The sequence below is a fragment of the Pan paniscus genome, chromosome 2, assembly GCF_029289425.2.
Source record: "Pan paniscus chromosome 2, NHGRI_mPanPan1-v2.0_pri, whole genome shotgun sequence".
Taxonomy (NCBI): domain Eukaryota; kingdom Metazoa; phylum Chordata; class Mammalia; order Primates; family Hominidae; genus Pan; species Pan paniscus.
Window position 1 is genome coordinate 62,258,778 of NC_085926.1, and position 19,427 is coordinate 62,278,204.

A 19,427-nucleotide genomic window follows, 5' to 3' on the forward strand; every position below is an offset into this window, starting at 1 on the left:
AGTATATTTGTATGCTGTATTAGTCCATTCTCACACTGCTAATAAAGACATACCCAAGACTGGGTAATTTATAAAGATAAGAGGTTTAATTGACTCACAGTTCTGCATGGCTGGGGAGGCCTCAGGAAACTTACAATCATGGCGGAAGGTACCTCTTCACGGGGCAGCAGAAAAGCGAATGAGTGCACAAGCCAAGGGGGAAACCCCTTATAAAACCATCAGATCTCTTGAGAACTCACTACACGAGGACAGTATGGGGAAAACCACCACCATGATTCAATTCTCTCTACTTGGTCCCACCCTTGACACAGGGGGATTATTACAATGCAAGGTGAGATTTGGGTGGGAACACCAAGCCAAACCATATCATATTCCTTTTTCTCTTATTAATTTGTTTATTGTCAGTCATTTCCACAAAGGTTCAAAGAGAGTAGAAGGGACACTTTCCCTCTCCTGCTATAATACAACAAACAAATGACTTCCTAAGAATCAACATGCGTGCTTTCAATTTAAAATTTCTAATGTATTCTCAAGTGCATTTTACAACTACTGCGGTTTTTGTTTTTCCAAGGAAGGAAGAGGCATATGCAAATTCTCACTGGCAATCTCTAGGATTGAGCATAGTTTTATCAGCAAGATCTCCGCTGAGAATGTCTAGAACATAAACATCAACTGTCAGAATGATTTCTCTATTGCAGCATTTTATCTGATTGAACCTAAATTGATACCTGGTTCACTAACAAAAGCTCTAAAGAAGTATCTGCTTATAAATTCTCTCTACTCAATATCCATCAGGGCCAATTTAAAGCATTTCAGATATATTTTGAGTATAGAATATTTTACCATAATAAAATGAACAGACTATAATTATGGAACAAGGTAAATTTCTGATTATTTTATTTCAAAGTAAAGTACGCAGGCAATTGGACCCACTACCAAATTTCACCCAGGATTTCCTGAAATAGGAAGAAAAACTATGTCAGTCATGAGCTCTTTATTTTTTTAGTACTTGTCTATCCAGAGAAAACTCAAAGTGGGTCTAAAAAGATGGCCTTCATATAAACTATAACAGAATTTACTGTTAATAACTTGGAGTATTTGAAATAGTCAAGGATTCTGCAATTTTTTTATTTCTTACTCTTTAAAGCTTGTCCTTTCTTTTCCATCCTCCAGCCTTCCTTTTCTGTCTTCATTTCTATTTTCTACTCACCAGTCTTACCTCCTCCAATAATTTCATCTCTTTATTACTATCAAACCTCCGTTTTCAAATTATATGGCATCAGAAATGAAATCTTCAAAATTAAGGAAAATGAGGAGAAAACATTCTTCCCAATGCTTCCTTTCCATTAGGCCTCACACCAGATGTACGCACATGCACACATTTCTATGCAAGCTGCTTCCCTCATTTAGAACACTCCACACCACACTCTCCTGCCACCTGATACACCCAATCACAAAATGACTTCCAAATCAGCCCATTTTTCAAGGTCCACCTGAGTCTTTCAAAATGCTGTCTATACTATTCCAGCTCATAGTGCTCTCTCCTGTCTTCTCTATCATCCTCATAATCGGCATACTTTTTAATTCTATAACCTCAAGATAACATACAGAATTATTTAGAATACTAACATCAAACACTTTGAAGTTCATTTACTAGCAGTGTGATCTTAAGTAAATAATTTCTCTAAGTCTCAATTTTCTCAGCTATAAAAATGAGGATACTAAGACTTCGGCACACTTGCTCATAGGGTTTTTATGAGGATAAGGTGATTCATGGAAAGTGTCTGGTACAGAATAAACATTCAATAAAAACCATTTTTTATGTTGTCAGCCATCATCCTCCAGCTTTTTGTGTATACTTTAAAAGCTCAGCCAGATTCTAGGCTCTTAAGGGCAGATTACATCTTACAGATGTTTAATACATACATGTTTATAGAATGTATGACTAAATGATACAATGTTTTCTAAATAATGAAGCTGGGGGCAATTATAGAACATTATATGAGGCTGAGGAGATAATTATCGCATGCTGGTGCATAGAACCAGTCCAGGGGTTAGGAAACATTAATTTCACACCACCTTTGCAGATTATCTCATTATGGGTCAGTTGTTACTTAGTAGGTTGCAATAATTTTCATGGCTGTGAATGCCTCACTCCAGAAAGTATCCAAACTTACCTGATAAATACAGAAGCTGTATATTAATAGATACAATGTTGCCATAGATTCTTCCTCAACAGCCTGGTGTCTCACAGAAAGGATCAGCTGTGGGCAATATAATGAGAAGGGCAGCTATCACAGACCTTTAAGTAGAAAGTAACCACCTTTATTGGATGCTATAAAATAAATTATCAAAGTCTATCTAGATAACCCCCAAGTGTCTGTGATATATTCCTGATTGCTGTTCTTAAAAACTGCAAGAAAACTCCCAAGGTATTCCTTAGTTCACAGCTAAGGCGGATGGTGACCTACAAAAGTTGGGCTCAAAGTTGAAAGAGCCGGATTTGTCCCAACTGTGTTACTATGCAAACTTACGCAAAGCAGGGAGGTCAGCAGTTTGTCAAGCAACATACAAATGCTGTAATGAGCCTACAGTTATTATTTTCATGCAACCCATTACCAACTTAAGAAAAATCCTTATTTGTAAATGTACATAAAAAATAAACAAGAATTCCTTATAACCATGCAAAAGCTCTATTTCATTCCTAGAACAGAGGACCACTCAAGGGTCTACTTTTCATCTTTCCTAAGTGGTAAGGGTAAGGAACAGCAAAATCAAAGTTCCTATCAAGTGAAGTTAGAGTACTCTGAAATTATGATGAATGTTAACGGGAGGAATTACTTCATTCGTTCATTCAAATATATTTACTGAGCACTTACATGTCAGGCAGTTCCGGTTGCTGAGGATACATCAGCAGAGACAAAAATACCTGTTCTTAGGATGTTCAAATTCTAGTGGTGGGTGCACCTGCTAAACAAATAAATGAGTGATTACACAATATATGTAATGTTACTGTGTTATGGAAAAAAATAAAGCAGGTGGAGGATAGGGAGCCAGGAGGTGGGGATATTCTTCTATTGGAGATTGAAGGAATGGTCCTGTGAGGTGACAGATTGAAAGATACAAGGAATCAAATCTATAAATGTCAGAAGGGGCTTTCCAAGCAAAGGAAACATTAAGTGCAGAAGTCCTGACGCAAGAGCTACGTTTTATGTAAATATTCTGCGAGGAGAAAATTTAAAAAACACCTTGGATTTTGGAGTCCTAGCTCTTTGTCTTTTACCAGCAGAGTATAATTTATAAAGAAAACAACTTTACCTCTCTTGAACCTGTTTCTTCCTCTGTATATTAGAGGACTGATACTACCATATACTTATTTCAAGGAACGAAAATTAAGAAATGCACTTTACAGAAACGAGATATTACAAAGTGCTAAATTAACAACCAAGCTTGTCTCCTTGGCTGTCAAATGAAGCTAATGTGCCCATTTCACAGGGCGTTGCGGGGACTCAATGAGATAACCAACGTAAATATGTCGACTGACACTCAGAAACCCCTCAAGGCATGATCCAGCAATACTACTGTCAACACAGGGTCTACGAACTATGAGCAGGCAGGGGCTCTTGCTGCTCTGCTCAGTATAAGACGCCCAGGACGAAGCACCTCGAAACTGCTCCACAGGCATTCGTTGAATAAACCGACTGTAAACTCCACTCACTTTAGAATACTGTGCCGAATTTTTCGCATTTCTACATTCTGCTGGGACATTCCAGCTTCTAAGAACCCAGCTTCACTCTCTGAAACTCTTTCAACATATGCAGGTCTCACTTTAAAAGGTCTTGAAATGGAGTTACTACCAGACGGCCTTTCCCTAGGGTTCATAAAGACTCTTTCAAGCCACCCTCCCGCGCGCCGCGTACCACACGCCCACCTCCTAGTTGCCGCGACTACACCTCACGAACCTTTCGCGCCCCAAGGCGGCCCTTTATAAAGATGCGGTGACGTCACCGCGCGCCGCGCGTGCGCAAATATGGTAACGTGACCACGCCCTGGCCTGCGCTGAGGCCCCGGCGTCGGCGCAGTAGCTTGTGCCTTCCCGGAAGGGCTCAGAGGCGGGCTCGGTGAGTGGAGTCGGACAGTGGGTGGGTGCCCTGACTGCCTGACGGCCGCGCAGGGCCCTGCAGGACAGCTGGGGAGGATGTTGTTAACGTAAAGAGCCAGGCTGATGAGGAAGGTTCATGAGTCCTTTGGGTATAAGCGGGAGTTGGGGCGGCCGGAGGGCAGATGACTCTGAGAAGGTGCGGATCTTCGATTCTAAGGGGAGAATTTGATTTGGTTTCGTCTAAAGTGCTGATAGTGGGCCTCACAGAAAAGTTACCATGAACCGACTTTCCGGGATTCCCTTGGCGCTGCATTAATTGGCCTCGTTGCAAAAGGAAACCGAGAGGAAGGCGGCAAGGCTTGGCCTGCGGATGATGTTAGCGGAAAATATCTGTAATTAGACCCCGGAGGGCGGGCCTGTGAGCGATTGCTGTCCGCGGTGCTGAAGGAAAGGCAGCCACGCCCAGAGGAGGAAACCTAATGAGGGCAGGGCGGTGTTTCCGTTTTCCTTGGCCGGGTTCTGCGCCCTACACTCAATAAGCGTGGGCTTTCTAGCAGGGCTGGACACTCAGGCGGTGTGTCAATCTTTAGACAATCTTTATAGAGTGCATAGATGTTTAATTTCATAAAATTTAGGAAAGCTTCATTTCAGGAAGGAATTTTATTCCTCTTTTTCTCCCTTAGGGCAAGCACTTTAACCTTTTAAGCCCAACCAGATGAGTTGCCTGCAGTTTTGGAGGCCTTCAGAGCATTTCACTAGACCTCTGTCTGTGTCGGTCCAGTGTCTTTAGCCAAGGTGAGCTTGCTCGTGGTGTGAAGTGTGCCACGAAAATGGGCTTTCCTGCACTCCACAAATGAGAGTGCTTAGCAGCCAGGGGAAGGGGAAGGTATCTATCTAATTGTGCTTTTCCTCGCAGTTACGCATGAAAAGTACTTTCCTATTTAGAAGAGAGATGGTAGAACTGGGCACTCTTCCAATAAAGGAAAGACCTTGAATTTCCAGTTGGTTCTCATACTTGTTTGCCTGCCTTTCTGTCTATGTGTGTTTGCACATGCATAAGGGATGGTGTTCCTGTGTTGAATTTTACAGAGCAGATTTTTTTTCTGTTGATTCAATAAAACGTTTAGTAGTCTTAGTACCAGCTGCTTGTTTGTTTTTAATTCTGATTAAGGTTAGAATCTAGAAAGAAAAGAGAAGACAATATGAAATATGTTGGGTTTACCTAATTCATAGTATTCTTAGATGTATCTGGCATGCTGAATAAAAATGTGTTTAATTGCATCCTTTCATTTTATACATTATTACATCTTAAGTTTTCTTTTCTCTTCTGAGAGAACCAATGGATTAAGGTACTAAAATAATCAAATGTTGCAAAGCTGAGGACATGTGGTAGAAGTAACTTTAAATGTTTTTATTCTTTATGACAGCTTTGATTAAAGATGACTTCCTTGTTTGCTCAAGAAATTCGCCTTTCTAAAAGACATGAAGAAATGTAAGTTTTTTTAAAGGGATGATTCAGATATAGAAATTGGACTGGCTTTGTTAGTGAAATATTGTATACACAGGATGACTTAAAAATTTGCAAGCATGTCATTTTAATTTTCTGACACTTAAGAGGTTTTAGTGTTAGGGAATTTCATTGTTTCTTATGAATAAGCAACATTAAAAGGTATGTTCTATGTATTTTTACTCTTTGTAAGTAATATATAGATAAATTTGCCCCTCCTCCCACCCTTTCTAGGCTCCACATTGGCATTTAATGGGCTTCTCTAAACCTCTTACCCAGGGCTGGCTTCATGGGTATGTGACTTATATACAGTCACAGGTCCTGCATTTGGTTTAATGCTCTCATGCCATTGTCTTGCATCATTTTGGACTGGACCCTGCAAATTGTGTAGCCAGTCCTGCTCTTTGTTTTGTATTATTCACTCTTTTCCTCCTCCGTTTGTGGGCTTTCAGGTTTTCCTTTTCTTTAATTAATTACCAGACGTTCTTTCCTTGGCTCCTAAGATACTTTCCTTACCAAAAAATTGACTGTTCATAGACCTGAGATTTTAATTCCACCTTTAAGACAGCCTGATGAAACACAGTGTTTCTTGAGAACCTCCACAACTATTTGGGAAACAGTTTGACTGTTACGTATACCAACGTATGTATCTTTTAATCATCTTACATATTGTCCTAAAAAGAACAAAAACATATAAAATAAGCATTTGACCAGCAAGAAACTTTTAAAGTATATTATATGTAACGAAGTAGTTTGAAGATGTTTACTTGTAATTTTTTACATCTTTCTTCAATTACTGTTTTACCTTGTTGTGAGTATGCATACATACACACAGCCTCTCACTCATATATCAAACCATCATCTTTCTCTTGGAAAAAGAGGGAAAAAATATTTTTATTGCTTCTTCAAACATATGGAAGTTTAGCACAATTCTAAATGTGTAACATGAGATTCAGGGGTACTGAAGTGTTAAGCAGAAGGTTTCATATAGCAAGTTATATCAATGTATGTGTGTCGGGAGGTATATATAACTATGTGTACAAAGGGATATGTATTACAGTTTGCATTTTCACCAAAAATTAAAACATATCTTCAACATTCTAAAATAATTTCAAAAGACCAGAGAGGCTAAAAAAACAGAAGCATGTACTTATGGCATATATAAAGAATATGTTAATGAAAATAAAAATAATTTTAACCAGATTGACTTAAGACTTATTGAACTACCTCATATTTTTCACTGTCTTATTAGTCAACATAGTAATTGACTTTCAGAATAGGTTAGAGTTGAAGTGAGGTGCAGTTAAGAAATGAATTTTTTATATTGGTCAAGCAGTAAAATGTTTGCTTTTACTTTTTTAACTCTATATAATCTTCATTTTTTTTCTAGAGTATCACAAAGATTAATGTTACTTCAACAAATGGAGAATAAATTGGGTGATCAACACACAGAAAAGGCATCTCAACTCCAAACTGTTGAGACTGCTTTTAAAAGGAACCTTAGTCTTTTAAAGGTAAGTTTCCATGACTTGAATATAGAGATTTATCCCACCTTCTCAAAAATCTTTTAGGTAAGTTTCATAAAATTGATTTATATAACTTATTGGTTCTCAGTAATAAGTAGAATTACTAAAGCACATCTTTTTTAAAAGCCCATGTCAGTCAGATAAGTAGCATATGTATCCTCATCCTCATTTTTTTAAATTAAAAAAATTGAACTTTGCTTAAGCTAAATGTTTGCAATCAACTAGAAAATCAATGACTACAGAAGGAATTGTAAGGTCACCCTTTTGCAAGAAGTAAGAAACAGAAGATGTACCTTTCCATCTTTCATCTTCTTTTATTTGAAAGGAAACCCTGAAAGGCCATAAAGTACCTATAAGATATTGAGAGCCAACTCACAACTATCAAACATCATAAAAACAAGAACAATTTGATTTTGCCTGACTAGGCAAACACACAGAATTCATATCTATGATAACAGATTTCCCAGCTCCCTCTTGATGGATATGGAGGAGTGGTCAAAGTGTATGATTGTGCGGGGCCTCACCATTTGGCCAATGTGCCCATTTGGAGTAGAATCATATGTGTAACATTTTTGGCTGCTTGTTATACTTTGCTTCCAGAATTGTATGGCTTCATCCATAATTAAAACCCTAAAGTTTGCTTCCATTCAAGCTTCCAAGAGATCCTATGACTAAAACATTTGGTAGTAAGACTATATTATTTAAGTTATAAAGCAGTGTTTTCAGTTTTTTATTGTTAAATATTTTCATCGATAGGCATGATATAGTTATCTTCTGTCCTCACTAGAGGATAAAGGAAGAGGAAAATTCAGTTATCTTCTCAGCTTCTGGCAGTTTGATCCACAGTAATTTAAGTCACAGCCATAGTGCTACCAAAGCATTCTATATTGCCATATGTCTTACTTGCCCAATGGTGTTAGCAATATTTATTTTTAAATGGAAATATATAGGATAATCTGGAATTTGCTCTGAAAAGTTAGAAAAACTAAATTAGAAGGCTTAATTGCTACCTACCTGCAGCACGTGATATGATATTTGGTTTTCAAGCATTTTCCTTTTAATGAGCAAGTATTTGATGAATGCTTAGAGGGTCTTTACTATTGAGCTAGTTCTGGGCAGAAAGTAGGGACAACAAAATAAGTATAAATCAGAGCTCTTGATATCAAGAACCCAGAAACTTTGTGTGATCAAACATTAAATTACATGGAATGGAGTCAGGACTACAGAAATAAGAGTTAAAACATCTTTGAGAGCTAGAATATTCAAAAAGTTCTCAGAGAAGAAGCTAAGCCTAGCCTGTTTTTCAATAGGCAGAAGGCAAGGCATACTGTTGGATTCTTACAAAAGAGCCAAGACCAGAAGACTGACCTTGTTAATGATCCTGGGAGCATGACTAACTAGCTTAGAAATTCACAGGAAGCAAGGTTGGATATGTGTTATGGGACCAAAGAAGTTGAGACTTGATATATAGACATAATTCAGTACTGAAAATGACTAAGCAAAAGGAAAATATAGACTTATATAAGAAATAAATGAGTGGGTATTTAAGAAAGATTCATTTGCTATTTAGATGCAAGATGATTTCAAAAATGGAGAGAATAGTGTTCAGAAGGGTAGCTAAGAAATCATAGTCATACATATATAAGGAACATAATGAACCTGGTTTCATAGTTATGAGAAACTTCAATTTGGTATGATTTTTCCCCTGATTATCAAAGTAATATATTCCTACTGTAAAAAAAAATGTTTAAAGGGTAAAGAAGACGAAATAGCATACCTTCCATATCATCCTATTGATCTAAAATTAATACATTTTTGTATATTTTCTTTCAGTACTTCAATAAACATTTATTGAGCATCTATTATATCACAAACACAGTGCTTGCTGCTAGAGATGCTGCCTCTTCTCTTTTTTTGCATTCTTTGAGTCATTGCATATGCAATTTTTAAAATCCTACTTTCCTCATATGTTTTTAAACTTTGGAAAGAATTTTAGTGGCTCTACCATAGAAGTCATTATGAAAGTAAAATAAATGAGACTTAGCCGGGCACAGTGGCTCATGTCTATAATCTTTGGATTACACGTGGGGAGGCCAAGGCTGGAGGATCACTTGAGCCCAGGAGTTCAGGACCAGCCTGAGCAACACAGCAAGACCCTATCTCTAAAAAAAAAGTTAAAAAACTAGCTGGACGTGGTGGTGTATGCCTTTAGTCCCAGCTGCTTGGGAGGCTGTGGCAGGAAGTTCCCTTGAGCCCAGGAGTTCAGGGTTACAGTGAGCTATGATCATGCACTGCAGTCAGTGAACTTGCAGCCTGAGTGACAGAGTGAGACTCTGTGTCTGGGGAAAAATAAATAAATAAGACTTGATTGCAGAATTTTGAGTTGGTAGACACTTTAAAAATATGTATATTAGATTTGATTCTCATCTAAAGGTATTTAACTTTTTTTAGCATTAAAACTTTTTTCATGTTAAAATAGATAGAGGTGGACCTGCTTTGGGTCAAAGCCTCACTGTTCAGTCTTTCCTTGACTGCCCAGCTGTGGCTTTAAGCAATTGTGAAAACCACTGATCTGGGCTAATTCCTTAATTTAAAGATGAGGAAACCATAGGGCAATTACTCCTGATAAACTTGTTCAGGACAAGTTAAGTTACATCTAGGATAGGTACTTCAGAAGTACAGCCTACACTTTAAAAATGGTTCCAATAAAACTTGAAAGCATTTCTGTAATAAGAGTACAAAATATGGATGACCTCTATTAACATCCATTATTTGACCTTATTTAGATCTTCTGACCAATATAAGAAACATTAAAAAGGAATGAGCTTTCACTTTTGAAAAGGAAAGTATAACACTAGCATTTTGGAATGATATGGTTATATACTTTAAAAAGCCAAATTTGTTCTAAAAGTAGTATAATATGAGTTAAGTAAAACTGATGGATAAAAGATACAAAAATCAATAGTAATTCTATGTATACAACTGGAAAATATAAGAAATCAAGTTCACATTAGCAATAAAATTCTAATACTTGGGAATGATCTTAGCAAGGGGTTTGCATGATTGGTGTGAAGACAATTATTACACTGAAATGGAAGATTTAAAAGAAAACTTACAAGGAAACATATGCCTTAATCCTGACTAGGAAGACTGTTGTTTTTTTAAAGTCAGCTGTTACACATACCCTCTGAATTGAGTCTTTGTAAAAACTAACATAAAATAAAAAAACAGCTATCACAAAATTATTTTTAGATTTAAATAAGTTCCAACAGAATTTGCCTTGAACTCAATAAAATTTCTGTAAATTCCTTTGGAAAGTAGCAGGAATATAAAATATCAAAGAATGTATTTTAAAAAGGAGCAGTGAGGAAGAGACCAATTCCATCAAATATTTGAACATATTAGTAAATGAATAGATATGAATGTAGGTAGTGAAGAATAGGCTTCAGTCAGTAACTATCATAAAAGATAGTGAACTTTGAAAACACAGGGTGGGTGATTTTTCCCTGTTAGTATTAGTAAAATGGAATTTATCTGCCTTTTAAGAACATAACAGAATTGGTATAGATTTGAAAGAGAAAGAGAAAATTGTGTTTTTTATAAATACTGCCACACTGTAAGCTGACATCTCTCCCCACGTACCTACCATAAAATTTAGTTTTATCTAGAAAGGCAATTGTGTAAGTAGGGCCAGGTGCGGTGGCTCACGCCTGTAATCCCAGCACTTTGGGAGGCCAAGGCGGGCGGATCAAGAGATCAAGACCATCCTGGCCAACATGGTGAAACCCCGTCTCTACTAAATACAAAAATTAGCAGGGTGTGGTGGTGCGCGCCTATAGTCCCAGCTACTCTGGAAGCTGAGGCAGGAAAATTGCTTGAACCGGGGAAGCAGGGGGTTGCAGTGAGCGAGATTGTGCCACTGCACTCCAGCCTGGGGACAGAGTGAGACTTCGCCTCAAAAAAAAAAAAAAAGGCAATTCTGTAAGTAGACATCACCTCAAGAATAAGCTCATGAGTAAGCTGGACAAACACTCCAGGGTGAGAAAGAATGAGAAAGTGCTGCAGCCGGTGAGAGAATCCTTCCACTGAAGAATGCCCTGGAAGCCTTTATGGGGCAGTTGGCAGTTAAACAGAGACTTCAACAAACTGCCATCCAAGATGGTCGGTGACTTACAGGACCCTATCTCTCCTTTTTCCTTCTTACATTTCTCACCTCCGGTTCCTTGAAGAATATGTTTAATAAATGCTTACATTGTACCAATGACCCTGTATCTCATGCTTTAGTATCTTATTTTTTCTATCCCAGAAATTGGCCCTCCAGCAGATTAAAAGATTAAAACCAGCCTGGCCATAGCTGGATTCACTGTATATATTTATAGTGAGGTATTAGATTTCAGGTTTTGGAGGAAGTGGCATGTATAGGGATGGGGAGAGAAAGAGATCTCAGCATGTGACTTTCTGTGCTCATATTTCACCTTTCCTAATCATGAATCAACTCATTTAAATATAGCCTTCTCAATTCTGCCATAGAGTAACATTTATACCATCATCCACACTGGGAACTTGTTTTTTAACTGTTATGAAGAGTTTCAAGCCTATATAGAAGAGGGAATGGAAGAATGTACTTGCATGTGCTTATTACCCAGATTCAATAATTATCGAAACATGGCCAATCTTGCTTCATCTATATAGCTCATCCCCTTCCCCAACCACTCAGATTATTTTGAAGGTATTCTCCAGAAATCATATTGTTTCTATAGCTATTTCTGAATATATGTATTTTTTCTGTGTATATCACTAAATGATAAGGACTATTTTACTATTTTAAGCAAAATCACAATACTATTATCAATAAGAAATTACCACTAATTCCTCAAGTATTCAGTCAGAGTTCACATTTCTCTGATAAATCTGTAGGCATGTTTACATTTGTTTGGATTAGACTCCAAATAAAATCTAACATTGTACTTGATTGATAAGTCTCTAAAAGTATCCCCTGACCTTTTTATCCACTTTTAATTTATGTGTAAAGGAATTAGGTCATTTGTCCTATGCGTTTCCCAGTTTGGATATTGCTAATTACATCTCTGACGTATCATTTTGCATGTTCCTGTATTCTCCGTAATTCCTATAAATTGATCTAGAGCTGTGCTGTCCAACAGAAATATAATGTGAGCACATATGTAATTAAAATTTTCTAGTAACCACTTTTAACAAAGTCAAAAGAAACAGATGAAATTAATAACATTTTAATGAGGCATCTACAAAATATTATTTCAAATGTTTCTATCAAAAATTCGTAATTAAATATCCCATATTCTTTTTCTTACTAAGCCTTCTGAATTCAGTGTATGTTTTGCACTTACAGTACATCTTAGTTTGGACTTGCCACATTTTAAGTGCTCAGTAGCCACATGAGGCTAATGGCTATCATATGAGCAGTGAAGTTCTAGAGGCTGGATCAGATTCAGGTTCATTGTTTGGGGGAAGAACATTTCCATAATTCCTGGCTGTCTCTCATTTTGGAACGTTGGCAGTCATTGATGATCATTGCCTAGATATATTCATTAGAAGTTGCAAAAAGGATATTCAAATTCTTTTATTCCTTCTCTTTCAATAGCTTGTAACTTACATGAAGAGAATCTTCCCCTCATCACTTACTTGATTACACTGAAGTACATATAGTTCATGTAGGAAAAGGTATGATGACTGTTGAACACTTTCTCTATAGCTTTCAAAATCATAGTTTGGTTCTCTGGCATCCTCTAATGGTGATGAATGAGGTGGTATTTTGTTTTTAATTTATCTGGGATTTGCAATGTTTCAATCCCTTGCAATTTTTGTTCTTATTTATGCCTGATGTGTCCCATTTTTACTATGGGGAAGCCTCTTCAAGTTAACTCTTGAATGTCTTTGACATGATCCTAACAGTCTTTGATAGTTTCTTTTCTTTATGATGTGATAAGTTATTCCAGGCTCATTGTGTGCCTTTGCTGCCCAGACCTGGAATTGGCCATTGCTCCAAGAAGCCCTGGTTCCTTTTGGCAGGAAATATATTTAGATCTCTCAATCTGGGCACTAGGAATATTTATTGCAACTTGTTTTGTTGTTGTTGTTAAGATAAAATACATCAAGAGCTGATAACAGTATCTCCAATTCAATTGCACGATTGCAGATTTAAATTAAAATCGCTGATCTTATGCATCTAACCTTCTTTTTCTAACACCAAAAATCTGTTTCCAAAGAATTATTCTATGATACAGGCATAGCTATCACCAATAATATGATTACTGAGAATGGTTTTCAGTAAGATAATTTTTACAATTTCTTTTTGTCCCCAGGGTGTACCCCCACTAGGGGTGTCCAGTCAATACTGTGTTCTAAGAATACTTGATGTAGCTCTTCTCTGTGTGGTTATACCACCAACTACATAATAGTTAGATTTGTCACATTTGGTTTCCATTTTGGGGGGAATTGCTTTTTTATTTGTCCTATAACTATATAAAATTTTAAATGTTCTAGTGGCAAGTCTATAAGACAAAGAAACAAAGTATAGTCAAGTAAGCATTGCCTCCCTTTTCGCCCCCCTTTTTCCTTTGCCTCTGCCTGCCTTGGATACCTTTTTTTAAAAAAAGTTTTGGTTTATAATCAGGAAACTTTGACATCTTATTTATGCATTTAATGAATATTTAATGCCTAGTACATGCCCTGCACTTTGTTAGATACTCAGATGCATAAAGGTTGTATGGGACACAGTCCTTACCTTCTGGTAGTATATAATCAAAGGAAAGGTTCTTATATGGAAGTATTAGGGTATAACTGGCTACAGAAGGCTAGGATCAAATTGCAAAGTTTTTTGTTTTGTTTTTTTTTTCAGTCAGGCTAAGGAATTCACACTTCATCCTCTATGTAGTGGGTACTGATGATTTTTTAAGACTAGGGAAAGACATATTCAAAGTAGTTCTTTAGAAAAATGAATTGATCCCCTCTTAGGTAAAACAAGACATACTCTAGGCATGCATCATAGAGTAAGTACTCCTCAAGTATTTGTTGAATGAATAAGTGTAATAATAAGGCCATAGCATTGGGAATGAAATGGAAAGGCTAGGAGAGATATCCTGAAAGAACAATTTATAAACCTTTGAAAATTTAAATGGCAGGTATAAGAAGAGTTAAAGATAGAGTATAGAGCATAGGTATCTGAGGGAAGAGAATTCCCACTATTGTTCATTCATTATATCCAGTAGGAATAAGATGAGCTTAGTTTCATTTGGTTGAGAAGTAAGGGCTAGGAAGAAAGGTTAGCCATGCCTCTACAGTAAAAGTTATTAAAGCTAGATAGACCACAATCTTGAGAGAGATAAGGTAAAAATAAGAGGACAGTTGCCACAGATCTTAAGAAAGCTCACACTTAGGAACAAGGAGAGAAAAATTAGCGAGCTAAAGAGGAAGAAAGGTAGTAATCAGAAGTGAGCATGTCATCTAAGAAAGCAAATATCTCTTAAGCTAAGGAAGAAGTTTTTCAGAGGGCTGATCATTTATAGTCAGAATGCTGCAGAGGTAACAGTCAAGTGTCTAACCATAGGCCTGCTTTACCAGGCCACATGTCTCCTATTTGTATCTGCTTTTCCATTTACAAATCTGCTCTCCTGTAAGAGAGATAATAAGTATCCTTATTTTCTGGTCTTCAAGAAAAATGTTTATAATATTGTCTACAATGCTAAGTGGCACCAAGATCTGCCACTAACAATAATCTTATAACTTCTTAGAATAATGACCATAATTGGACTTGTGATTATTTTATTTGTGTTTATTTGATTTATAAAGGTAAAAAACATTTTTTCCAGGACCTTGTAAAATCTCAGTGTAATCGCACAAATGTTATTAGGCTTCTGTATCTGTCATAGCGTCAGCATCAAAAGCTCTTTAGCAGGCATCTTAGCTATTAACTTCCGGTATGGGATAGACATGCTAAAAATCAGCTTTTTTCCCTAAATTCATGGCTTTTTTCCTTCAAATCACCTTCCTCTAGACAGCAGGTGCATTAATGGTTGTGCAACTTTGGGGAGTCCCTTTAGGGAATTTCCTGTTTTTCCCTTTTACATTTCACACCCATTCCTTGCTCCCGCCGCTACCATCTGCTATCTCTTTTCTCCTGTTCAGCATTGGCTTCTTCACACCCCACTCCCACGCCCTTTTCCATCTCTCTCCGTCTGTCCAACAGCCCTCTACTTAGATTGCTCCAATGCTTGTACAGGAATCAGAGAACTTTCTCTTTTCTATCAACTCACTAAGCTCAAAAGAGAGACAAAATTTATATGGCCTGTGACCAAGGCCACTGTGAACTTGACAGACATAAGTGGGAACAAGACAACATGGGTGCTGATTTTGGGAGCATTTATTAGACAATGTTCAAATGTTTCACTAAAAATTTGCGGAGTCCTGCATTTCTGGGCATTTACTTCATGTATATATCAAGATAAGAATCTTTACCAGGGTATGAATGAAGTTTAGTTACCTTGGTGTTTTTACAGCTATAAGAGAAAATACACATATGTACAAGTAAAACTACACATTAAAGCATGGTGCTTTGAATACTTTCAGCTGAATGACATACTAGCTAGCAATAAAACTTGCTATTGAAATTAGCTTAGAAAGCTAGTACTAAAAAAATCTAGACAGTATAATGAAAAGGTTCTTGTCACTAAGTACTGAGGTATCTTACTGAGCTTCCATTAAATATATGTAATATTTGCATATATATAAATTTTTAAATTGAACATTGAACAAATGAAATGTGTGCCATTGATACACTATTTGCATCATCTGGAGAGACTAGAACTCTTCACTTTTAAGATTAGCACAGGGTGGGTCTGAGTATCTGACTATTTTTGTATCTGAATATTTTATTATTTTATCTTTCTGGCTGTTTTTTAGTGATGTAAGAGCTAAATTAATGCACTGAGCAGTATTATAAGTCACTCTTGGTGCATGAATTACTGACATTTACTAGCTATTCAAAAGTGAAAAGGCAGAACTTAGAAGTACCACCTCCCCCACCTCTATCAAAATAAGAAATGCTGTATTCTTTATCTGAAATGGAGTAATTGAACAATGATCAGTTTTCCTACAGTAGTGTGCCTCCATCCATTCAGACTATATCCAGAGAAGAGTTGAGGTGAGAGATTTGAGATACAGATATTGCTAGTACAGGTGCCATTTGTTTTATGTAAATCCACTTTAATATAAAAAGCCGATATCTGTTACAGGATATAGAAGAAGCAGAAAAGTCACTACAGACCAGGATTCACCCACTTCCACGGCCTGAGGTGGTTTCTCTTGAGGTGAGCATCTTAAGGAACAAATGTAAAAAGAGAGACCCTATCTATCTATCAGTAGTGCACTACAAGTTAAACAATGGTTATGTGTATTTTCCAGATATATTTATTCAGTAAATTAAAGAAGATATGCCTGTTTGAGCTTTTTATGTCCACAGTACTGTGCTTTATACATAGTAGGTAACTGAGAAGTATCTTGATTTTAAAAAGTTTAGCAGTTGGAAATTTTATAAAGATAGGGATCTTTTCACCTTGTCACTTAGAAACAACTATCCTGTTAAACCGTAACAGACAATATGCACTAAATCATGAGATGACAACACGCCTAACTCAAATGCTTTTGCTGCTTGCTGATGTTAGAAGTAGCAGTTTAGTCCCTTCACCAAAAATTTAACCATAGCTAATTAAATGCATATTATCATACAATATAGTATGGCTTTTGTCTGTTTTATTTTGTTCAGTTCAAGAAGAGATTGGGAAGATGGTTAGCAAAAATAAACTATATTTGGTATATGAATATGTTTGTGATGAATGGGAATTTACTACATATAGAATAGTTTCATTTTGTATTTTTAATGACCTTTCTCAAATACAGTTTTGCTTTCTCCCCAACTGGGGATAAATAGACTCAAAATTAGAGGCTGAGAATTTTACCCTCAATTTTCTGTGTCATCTAGGGTAATAAAACAAGGCAGTGATCAAGGATACAAAAAACTCTGGTACAAAGTTGTGTCTTGGACATGCTTTTTCTTTGTTTGATTCTCCTATACCTTACTCTGGCATATACAGGACCCACACAATGGGAGTTACTCCAGCTGTGAATGTCAGGGAAACTCCCAACCACGGGCCTCAGATGGTATTTTTCTTAACTAGTCTTTCACAGCAGGATGACCTTTACTTTATGTATGTCAGGCTGTTTCTCAGACCACATGCATGGATATATAGACATATAGAATCCCTCACCATTTTCAACTTTCAGAACTGCTGTATTTAATGCTTGGAGTGAATATTTTTGTGTTTCTAGTGCTATCTCATTGGCTGAATTTCCAAAAATGAGATTGATAGTGATGATCTAATATCAGTTGCCCTCCTGTGACACAGGGCTTTGGGCAGTTTAGTTCTCTTTGACCTCCCTAGGGCAGTCACCCAAGAAACCAAAGCTAGACACAACACAGCAATGTTTCATGAGCTTCTAAAGCCTATAGACTTCTACAGTCAGACCAATAATACAGCATCTCAACTTCCAAGCTATTTGTATTAAAAATGGTTAAATTATATTGACATTTTGTCATCATAAAAATGGTGAAAAATTATAGTGGATATATATTTCCTACACAATTAAGGGTCCAATATATCTAATTCCTGTACTATAACGCACTAGTTGTATTTCAGTTCCTGATCTCATCCCAGGTCAAATCTTTTGATGTTAATCCTGAAGCATGATTTATGTTTGATAATTTCATTGTAATAATTTCAGTATGGGGTAATCATTTGGTATGGGATTTGGAATATTAAACAAAAACATTTAATGATTATATCACCATAAATGATACTATTAGCAATAATCATGAAGTTGGCCACAAGAGGGCGTGTAAAATCACAATAAAATTCTAAAACCTGTAATTCTGCCAGGCTCTGGTTTTACTGAGAAATTTGAAAATTAACACTAGTAAGTAGCCAGATTTTTTTCTAAAATTAACATAAAATATTCTGTAGAGGAAATGCATTCTACATATATGTGTGTGTGTGTGTGTGTGTGTGTATACACGCACACACACTCTTAAGTGAATAAACATTTAGACTATTATGAAGAGCCAAGTTCAATTGCTTGATATGCTTTTTTACTTTTGGATTTTTTTTTCCAGACTCGTTACTGGGCATCAGTAGAAGAATATATTCCCAAATGGGAACAGTTTCTTTTAGGAAGAGCACCATATCCTTTTGCTGTTGAAAATCAAAATGAAGCAGAAAATACCATTCAAAATGAGGCACAGGGATAACTTCTTCACATGCTATTTCAAAAAGCCTGTTTAATAAAGCTGAATGTTAAGGTGTATGTAGGTTATTGCAGGAACTTTAGGAATTAAATATGTTCATATTCTTGATTATCTCCTAAGTGACAGTGAAGATATGAGAATTTACTGGCAAGTCACATGTTATCACCTACTACTATTTCAAGGTCATGAATTTGCTTTCTACCAAACCCATAGATGTGTTAAACACGAATATTAAAAGGTGGACTCTTTATTAATTAAATTATTGTCAGTGTTGTGAGTGTGTTGCTTTAAAAAAAAAATTTACAATCATTCTCCTCTAAGCAGGTATCTTGGTTCTGGTTTGAAGTTTTTTAGAATCCTTACTTTTTAGGGACAAGGTATAGGATCAACATGGTTCTTTTTTTTTTTTTTAAACCATTATTGTTTCTTTTAACAAATTAAAAGACAATGACACCTAAACTGCTCTAGCAAAATAACTTATGAGAAAATAAATTCGTAGGATTTTGTCCCTCACAGATAGCCAAAGCTCTACAAGTTCTGGAGACAGAAAGAACTGAACTATAAAGCAGTCAATAAGTAGCCAGTTTCAAGAAGACTCAGACTTGGTTTTGAAAAAGGATGCCTTTTAGAGCTGGGAAAGGTTATTGGATTTTGACTTGGTTATTTAAAGATTGCCAACCTTGTGAATGCAAATAACCCCACTCTTGTCTTTTCATCTTTAAACTTCCCCTTCCCGCTTCCTTCTAATTTCATTATTCCTGAAAAAACTGTCAGTCAGAAAGCGTTGGGTCACAACCCTAAACAGCTTTGAGATTCCTCAGTCCACCACTGCTTGAGCACTTAAAAAAAAAAAAAGAAAAAAAAAATATGTATATATAACTTTCCAACTATAGAGGCAGCCTCTGCTAGTAAAGGGTACCTATGCTATATTACAATGAAATGTTTTAAATTTCAAAC

At 36.5% G+C, this 19,427-nt stretch overlaps 2 protein-coding genes across 5 annotated transcripts in view; one reads left to right on the forward strand and one right to left on the reverse strand.

The window, feature by feature from the left end:
• FEZF2 (FEZ family zinc finger 2) overlaps nucleotides 1-19,427 on the reverse strand; it is a 112,678-nt gene that overhangs the window by 53,861 nt on the left and 39,390 nt on the right. Inside the window, exons 6-7 of one of the 2 annotated variants that reach the window (XM_063602789.1) lie at nucleotides 2,880-2,970; nucleotides 2,178-2,264 (exon numbers count right to left, since the gene is read on the reverse strand). The exons of the other annotated variant lie outside the window; for it this stretch is intronic. The gene's annotated coding sequence lies outside the window, so the exon portion shown is untranslated. The remainder of the gene's footprint in view (nucleotides 1-2,177; nucleotides 2,265-2,879; nucleotides 2,971-19,427) is intronic. 2 annotated transcript variants of the gene reach the window in all.
• Nucleotides 4,013-18,729, forward strand: CEP15 (centrosomal protein 15). Of its 3 annotated transcripts, none has more exons than XM_003811609.4 (6): nucleotides 4,013-4,121; nucleotides 4,786-4,897; nucleotides 5,530-5,594; nucleotides 7,000-7,123; nucleotides 16,405-16,479; nucleotides 18,339-18,729. In XM_003811609.4, exons 3-6 carry the CDS (start codon nucleotides 5,542-5,544, stop codon nucleotides 18,471-18,473), a joined length of 387 nt encoding a protein of 128 aa, XP_003811657.1. In that variant the 5' UTR covers nucleotides 4,013-4,121; nucleotides 4,786-4,897; nucleotides 5,530-5,541; the 3' UTR covers nucleotides 18,474-18,729. The 3 variants fall into 3 exon arrangements, with proteins under 3 accessions (XP_003811657.1, XP_003811658.1, XP_063458864.1); XM_003811610.5 differs by having other exon boundaries at nucleotides 4,089-4,298; XM_063602794.1 differs by having other exon boundaries at nucleotides 4,109-4,234.